The 8,734-nt window shown below is 40.3% G+C and overlaps 1 protein-coding gene across 2 annotated transcripts in view; it reads right to left on the bottom strand.

The window, feature by feature from the left end:
- Positions 1–3,300: 3,300 nt before the first annotated feature.
- CUL4B (cullin 4B) overlaps positions 3,301–8,734 on the bottom strand; it is a 66,903-nt gene continuing 61,469 nt past the window's right edge. For both annotated transcript variants that reach the window (XM_077477027.1, XM_077477115.1), the window contains exon 21: positions 3,301–5,535. In XM_077477027.1, coding sequence (XP_077333153.1) covers positions 5,440–5,535 — 96 coding nt within the window. In that variant the 3' untranslated portion in view covers positions 3,301–5,439. The remainder of the gene's footprint in view (positions 5,536–8,734) is intronic.

Raw genomic sequence — 8,734 nt, 5'->3', positions numbered from 1 at the left:
AACTGAAACCTGTATTATGCAAGTCCAATTCAGATTATTGTTAAACGTGGGTCAAAAATCCCCCCCCCCCCCATGGAGACATTTTTCAAAAACACTACACTAACTTTGCTTCATCTAACACAAAAGAACATCTGTAGTGAAGTACCATGTTGCCACTTTAGGTCAAACTTTGCTTTTGCAGCTAAATTGATGCATTTAAAATTGATTTTTTTTTTTTTTACCTTTTATTAAGTGAAAACACCAATAATCGTGGCGCAATAACAAAAAAAATTTCACTAGCAGCTCCACCAATCATTTGTTGCAGTTGAGTCACCAAATCTTTCTGAGGCTATTAATGCTCCATCTGAATTTTAGCTTTAGAGTGACAAACTTTTTCTATAACGTTTAAAAAAATAAAAAAATAAAATAAAATAAAAATAGCGATTTTCCCAAAAATGGTTAGGGTATATTAGGCAAGGAGCAAACGGCAAAAAAAAATTAAAAAGCACTTGCACTTACTGAGAGATCCCACTTAAAATAGACTTCTCTCTTTTAGGTGATGTGAACAAGGGTAAGTCACACCATGCCAATATAACTCATGACTTCTGTTAAAAATTTTACTTTAATGCACACATGTTGACGACAGGCAGCACTTGGCTGAGTCGCCTGGCAAAGCTTACCCATATATTAAATTAGAAGTAAAGAACAGATTATACAACATTTATATACTTCACCCTCCAGCGTTTGAGACCCAGTTTGTGGTCCAACACATTTCGAAGACTGAACAGATGAATCAAAATGCAACTGTTTAGCAGGGAGTGGCTGAATTTTAATTGGTGTGAGACTATCCCAGAAAAAAAAAAAATTAAAAAAGTTAAATAGATCATTTGATTGACTTCTGTCAAAGTTGTAAAACTTGTCTTCATCAGCCGCTAAAGCCACTGATCAGTGAATTTGTGTATTTTGCCAGCAGTTAAACCCATTGTCAGAATAAAATGTCCTTTTGGGGTTGGGGGGCTCTTCCAAACAGCACACTTGTGTGGATGAGGGAATCTAGGAATCAGTTTATTTTTCTTTGTTCAGCCTGATGGCTAAACAGACACAAAAAAAAATAAAAAGCAAAAAAAATATCTAAATAGTCTATGGCAGCTTAAGGCTGGTTTCACATGGGCCTGTCAGTTTTTCAGGCAGAACTAAAATCAGACCAGCCACTGATCTCTATGGAGTGGCGGATGTCAGCGGACACATGATCTGATCCTGTTCACCAAAAACAGAAGGATGGGGAATCCATTTCCCATTCACGCAGCGGCTCGGATGACAGTCGGAAGGAAATGGAAAGGTGGCCCATTTCCATCTAACCACCACAGAGAACAGCGGGGCTGTGTCCGTGCCTGCTCTGCATAGCGGAGGCGGACCTGTCATTCGCCTGCTGAGCAGGGATCAGCGGACAGATCTCCTGCTGAGCAGGCAGATGCGCATTACAGCGTATGACCAATGTAAAAGGGGCCTAAGACAGGACTCTACAGACCTCCACTAAAGATCCTACAGCAGATTGCCACAGTGTGCCATGCTGAAATGGTGCTACCTGAGCTAGAGTCAAGAATGCCCATTTTTACCTACAATCACTTGATTACTTTAACATGACAAGGCAGGCATGTATAAAGACTAACAAAAGAATCTACAGACCAATTTTCCTGGCAGAATTTTTCTGATCTCTTGTACAAATGGTCTTTAAAAGATAGAGGGTTTGACAAAAAGACCCTCTGTTTATACAGACTGCTGAGGTCCCAAATTAAAATAAAAAAAATCCCATTCTAGGGTTACAACATTTTAAAAGGTTGAATGCGTCTGGTTTAGTAGTCTACATGAGAAAATCCTAAGGGACTTAAATGCCTTTTTTTAGGGATCAGGTGGCGTGTGTGTGCGCGCGTGTGTGTGTGTGTGGGGCAGGGCTGTTGGCACAGCATTAGCAGCACAGGACTTCCTGTGACATTGCTGCATTGGCAGAAAGAACCCCCTGCTCTGCTGCATGGCTGTGAAACACTAGTGGGTGGTTCAGGGGGTGTAGCTCCAGGCTGAAAATGGAGAAGCAAAGTGGGACGCTGTGCACTGGCGCAGCAGCCTAATTCCTTAGGTGTAGTGGACACAAGATAGAGGATGCAAAAGCCGCAAAAATGTAGCTTGTGGTTATTGTCCCCCCCCCCCCCAACCAAAAAGCTTGTAGAGGCAGGAAAAAAATAAAAAATAGCAAGATCACCAGGTAAGTACTACAGCTTAAAAAGCTTGCACTATTCGGTAGAAGAAAAAATAAAAAAAAGGAGATATTTAGTAAGCCAGGAAAACGTGACAGAAAGTTTAACCAATTAGCCAGTCTTAAGTGTGAATGCATGTTCCAACCAAGAACCCGGATAACTAAAATCACCTGGCAGGTAACTGGTTCCTTTATCTCTTCGCCCCAAATGGGAAAAATCTATTATGGCTGGAAATGTTTAAATATGTATCATTGTACAAGACTTGCCTGTGCTTCGATAAAGACAACAAAAGTATGCAAAAAAAAAAAAAAACTCATCTAACCAACCACGTGTCACTTATGTTGCAGGACACAAAATGAATTAAACAAAAATCTGAGAAAAAAATAAAAAAGGGAAGATTTACTTTTGGCCACAAGAAAAAAAAAAAAAAAAAAAAAAGCACTAATATTTTTTTGGACTAAATTTTATTAGGATTTTAATTTGCTGCATTTTGGCACTTAAGGGTAAATAATATTTAAAAAAAAAAATCCAAAATATCACCTAAAATATAAAGTTCACTAAGAAAAAAACACTGTCAGGTGATTTTAAAAATAAATGACTAGTCATAAGTTTCATAAATTGCATGCTGTACACAAGTTCTAAAGTAAACCCAAGGATGAGGCCAGCAAAGGCCCCTTTCACACAGCCATTCTGATCAGGTCTGCTTGTCAGTTTTTCAAGCAAACCTGATCAGATGGTCCATTCACCCCTATGGACTGGAGGGTGTAAAAAAACGATTTGTTGCCCATCTCCGATACAATCCCCCAAAAAACAAAAAGGTGATCCGTCCATTGGAGGTAGTCGGATGTAAAGGCTTACACCCAGCAGCCCATAGAGCAGAGCCTGTCTGTGCCCACTCGGCAGAAACGGAGTGACCACAGACCTGTCATCCGCCCGTCCTGCTCTGATCAGCGCACAGATACCACTGCTGATCACAACAGTCTGCCCTGTGTGAAAGGGACCTAACAGTTTGTATCTAACTAGGTCATTATGCAATCTTTAGGTATGGATATGGACAGTAAAAGCAATGTTTCAAATATACAATAATTTATTTGTATTGCTGCTTTCAGAAAGCAAGAGTTAAAAACACCCCATAAAAGTAATAATAAAAAAAAAAGCCCCCCCCCCAGCCCCAATTCAATTACTTGGACTGTACAAAAGTCTACAAACAAAAAGGAGCCTGGGGGGAAAGAGAAGAGGTGACCAAGCATTGCTAATGATGAAGATGATGTTCACGGTTATTTACTTTACCAAAAAGACCCAGGTGCTTAATCTGCTCCCAAGATGATTTCTTGTCAAGTTCTGTTCAACACTTAGAAAATGCATATTATTATGCACATTATAGTCAGGTTTAAACTCTACACAAAACATTCTGATATAATTCACATAGGGACCATTCAATATAAGCCAATTAAGCTAGGTTGTTTCTTTTTGTGAATAAAAAAAAAAGTAGTACCAGAACTTAAAATATTAACACTTGAAATTCTTTACATAACTAATTTATGGACTAGCTGGCAACAGATGGTATGCTCCTAGATACAGAAATGATGTGAGCACCTTTGTAGTAGATAACTCACAACCAAAGAGAGTTAAACCCAACAAAGGACAAAAGTGAACATATAAAAATGACCTCCTGAATCTAGAGATTTGAATAGTGATTTGGTGTGCTCAAAGTATTACATGCAAACATTTCATCTCTAAGTGGCCATAAGAAAGTTTCACATGACTAGAGAAATCAACTCCTACTTGGTCAGGAGGTTAAACCATTGTAGACAACAATGAAAAAAGGATTACAGGCATTAAACACAGATGATGCTGTACTAGGTTACCTAATATGCTCTGTCAGCCAGTGCTTCTAGCCAATAAATAAGGCATACAGCAAGAAAAGCTGATTACCAAAACATGTCCAAATGATCAGTCTGTCAACCTTTAAGACAGAATAGTTTAATTGACAACATAAAACAAAAAGGCAACACTGGTAATCCTGTACAAGGCTGCATTTACTCCTGCCACAAATTTAGGAGCAAACTATACTAGGTTTAAAGTACAAGGGGCTAGAACATAAATATGATGGGTCCGAGTAGTAAAGCCTGAATTTTAGTGGAACTACCCACTTTAAAGTGAAGTATTACATTTATAAAATTAAACTAACTTTTACCCAATTAAACCTTCAGTTACGGAGAAGGTACCAGCCATATGTCTGGAGCATAGATTCTACTAGTCTTTAATAAAGGCACAAAATGCACAGAAAGTCCTAAGTGATTTTGCCTTGGTTGCAATTCACTCAAATATCACTAGAAAACCAGCTGCTGAAGGCTCACAAAAAGCTCCATCAAGGTCAACAAGCATGTGCAGGAAGTCATGTGACAAAATGAAATACGTTTGTTAGAAATTCCGGACAAGGTAACTGCTAAAAAAAAAAAAAAAAATGTGCCAATCATAACAAAAACAGAACAAAATGTATACTGTACAAACAAGTGTTGCTTATAGTGTTTAGATGAAATGGCCATAAAACGTCATGGTGGAAATCCACCATGTTATGCCCCTGTTTAGTCCACACTTTAAATATTAGTTGTATTTCTATAGGTAACATACCCCAAGTTTACAACAGGAGCTAGTGATCAAAGCTCACAATAGATCTTTCAATGTGTTTTGTACAATGTCTCATTTTGGTAGAGACATAAGCACCAAAATGTCCAGGTTAGGTTTAATTAGATGGCTTCAGAGATTGGGCATCATGGAGCCTTTTTTTCCACGTGTTTAGCTGACTAGGTTGCATGCAGCTTTTAAGCACAAAGGATACTATGCCGATTCCACATCTTTTATAGTCGTATCAGAGGCTGGAACAGGGGGGGAGGGGGTCACGTGACCATGAAACGATCTTCCGTCTGTTGGACGGACCAGAGCTCACAAAATTATACTCTGCCAGCTTGCTGCGCACATCATTGTAAAGAACATGCAAAACAAAGAGTTCAACAGCATTCTTGACAAATGTAAATTGTACTCTTTAAAATGGGCTTTTCAAATTGTTGGAAGAACCTTCTCATATTTCCTTCTTCGCCTATACTTCATTCAGTGATCGATGTTGTATAAAGTTAATTTCTTAGGATCAACAGGCTAATTTTTTATTATCCACTAGGTGCCTATTGAGACAAAGGCTTTTTTTTTTTTAGGCAACGTAATTGTACTGGTTTGGGTTCTCCTTGTCTCTTTCCATGTAGTCCCTGTCTATTAATGACTCTATTCTTTTCTTGAGATCTGCAGGCTGTAATAAAAAAAAAAAAAAAAGTTATATGACAAGATTAGATTACAAGAATTAACTTCAGGATGCATGTACACACATTGGAGAATACAATGTAGTTTAAAGTTGTTCAGCTACCCTAAAACTGAACCCTGGGCTGGCCAAAAAAAAAAAAGAAATAAAAAATAAATAAAAATCTTGTCTAGGGATAGGATCCAATACAGAATCATACCTTAAAGCGGAGGTCCACCCTAAAGTGGACCTTCCGCTCATCGGAACCCTCCCCCCCTCCGGCGCCACAATTGGCACCTTTCAGGGGGGAGGGGGGTGCAGTTACCTGTACAGTACAGGTATCTGCACCTACTTCTGGGATGGCTCTCTGCGGAAAGGGGCGTATATTATGCCCCTTTCCGCAAGTGCCCGCCCCTTTCCGCAAGTGCCCCGCTGCCTGCTGGGAAAACACACAGATCCCAGAGGCAGAGGGGACCGTCCTTATTGCGCAGCGCGGCTCGCGCATGCGCAGTAGGGAACCGGGAAATGAAGCCGAAAGGCTCCATTTCCTGATTCCCATAACCAAGATGGCGGCAGCAGCACCCGAGAGACGATCTACAGATCGGCTTCGGGTGCAGGCATCGCGGGCGCGCTGGACAGGTGTCACTATTTTAAAAAAGTCAGCAGCTGCAGTATTTGTAGCTGCTGGCTTTTAAAAAAAAAAAAAAAAACGCGGAGTCCCGGCGGACTCCCGCTTTAAAGTGGTTGGAAACCCTTACATCTACCCAGTGAAGTGACTAGCCTTAGGTGATACACAAATCCTGTTTATCTGCAGCCATTTCTTCTGTAGATTGTTCTAAACACAAAATAGTTTTTTTTTTCAGCTCTAGTAGCTGAGGGTAGGGATTGGAAGTCTACACAGAGCCTGAGGACAGTTGTGAGCCTTGACTGGAGGGAACTGACACCCCTCTTCACAGAGAACAAGCACAGTTGATATCAATCACAGGCTGTGTGCTGAAGATCCCTCTACAATCACCTTTTTAACTCTTGAGGTTTGAAAATAATGGCTTAAGTGACTCACGCTGTTAACAGAGGAACCAGGCAGCAGAAAAATGACTCAGTGCTTTGGAGAGGCGCAAGTACACAGCATAGAGTTGCACTTTTTTTTTAAAGCCTGAGGTTTGAAACCCCTTTAATCCAAGGTCTTGCAGCAGCCAGCCCTTTCGGTCTTCTTCCCCTGCTCGGACACCACAGATGATTTAGGACAAGCAGTGAGCACTGTTCCTGCATTGTACATGCGTTTAAGAGCAGTGACAAAACCAAAAAGGAAAAAAGAAAGCTGTATCCGGGGAGCATTTCCTCACTACCAGAACCTGAATTGAGAAAGCCTGTGGATTTACTAGTTTAGGACACTGGGTGTGCTGCACACACTTAAAAAAAAATAAAAAAAATAAAAAGTACACAGGGCCATGTGGAGAAGACGGCTCATTCTTTCCGCCCTGATGACATACCTTCCCCTCTCCCACTTGTTAATTTAGGAGCTCTAGCGTACACAGACGCACCAAAAAAAAAAAAAAAATAAAAAAAAAAAATAAAAAAAAAAAAGGGGCTGACCGTGTTTATCAACACCTTTCAGATGCAAAACAGAGATGGTATTTACGCTGCATTGACAGATCAAAGAGAGGTCTCAATTTAAATCCTTTTTCACCTTAAAAGTATAACTAAAAGGCAAAACTTTTTAGGACAGAGTGGAGAGGAATTAGAACACTTGTCAGTTTTTTTATTGCCGTCTGTGCCTCCATTAGGGAGATTCACCCTCTCTATTTGTCCTATTTACCATTATCATCGAAAGTGAAAGTAAAAGAAAACACTACATTTTGGGTTGTCCCCTGAAAAGTAAAAAAAAGGGGACATTTTCCAATGGATACACTTGCTCTGGTGACTTGGGAGTCCCCAAGGAATTGCTTTACTTTCCAGGGATTTCATCTCAACTCCGGTTTGGCTATGGGACAGCAAGTGAAATCTCCCCATGGGACAAAAAAAGCAAAAAAATTTACTGGGGTTATGACCCTCCCTTACTCTATCCAAAATGGAAAAAAAAAAAAAAAAAAAAAGAACTTTCACGATTAAAGACATGTTCTCTTCCCAAAACAAAAGTTTCCATTATCACCTGGCCAACACACCCTTCTACGATCATCCAAAAAAGATCTTCATGCAGAATCCATTTGGACTAGAACTCAGTGCTGGGGAAATCTGCCATAAGATTCAGTTCCCTTTTGGGTGCACTGCCAATATGTCATTTTCTGCTCAGGCCATCTTAGAAAATCTTCTGCTAATATCATGAGAACCTTGCTCCTCGTGCCCACTTGCATTGTAATATACGCTATAGTCTAAGCATTGTCCAAAAAGACCTGAAACTGCTCACCCGGAAGAATTTGCTGAAAGAATAGTAGAGCTAAAGTTTACTCCAATTACAAGAATTTATTGCCTTTTCCTTGTCCAGGTACCCTAAACCATCTTTCCATTGAGATGCGCATGCCAAACCCAAGCACTGGCCTCCATGGTGAGCCTTCTGCTTACTTGGAAGTTCCACACCAACACCCTCCCAACAATTAGTCTCGATTCCTCCACCAGAGGGAATCTTAACTAGCTGGGGAGCTTCATAGAATTTTACAGAGATTGTAGTCATTCGTCCCAATTTTGAAGAATAAACTGTTGTAGCAGGCAGGGATGTAACCTTGTCCACTGATTTGCTGGGATTGACAAAGTAGAAGCAGAATTTTGACCAAACTAATTTGGCCAACTAATCTTAAAACTGTCCCCTCCTAACACCTATTTTGACTAACCTGTGTAAGAAAGATCTTTGTAGTTACCCAATATCAGGCTGCTCCAGTCCAGTCATGTGATCTTTCCAGTTTCAGCCATCGCTGGCTAGAGGGGAGAAGATAGATCGCTCCTAGTAATGCCTGGGAGCGTGACATAATGCATAGGTTTCAGTAGCTCATCTGTTGTCAAACGCTTTTTGCTCTACCTTGCAGCCATGCTGACTGACATGGGAGCAGGATCACGTGACCGGACTGGGCTGAAAACTTCTTAAAAAAGGATATCTTAGCCAGAGATTACTCCCAGGCCATTGGAAGCTGTAACAAAAAAAAAAAAAAAAAAAAACCTTTCTAGGGAGATTCTGATAACTCTAGCTTGAACCTTGTGCAATGACCCCCTGGATGAAAAG

This window comes from Lithobates pipiens, unplaced genomic scaffold (assembly GCF_037356315.1).
Source record: "Lithobates pipiens isolate NorthernLeopardFrog02 unplaced genomic scaffold, aLitPip1_a1.2 Scaffold_1, whole genome shotgun sequence".
NCBI lineage: Eukaryota > Metazoa > Chordata > Amphibia > Anura > Ranidae > Lithobates > Lithobates pipiens.
The sequence above is the reverse complement of the archived record's forward strand: the minus strand, read 5'-3'. Positions and strand labels throughout refer to the sequence as shown.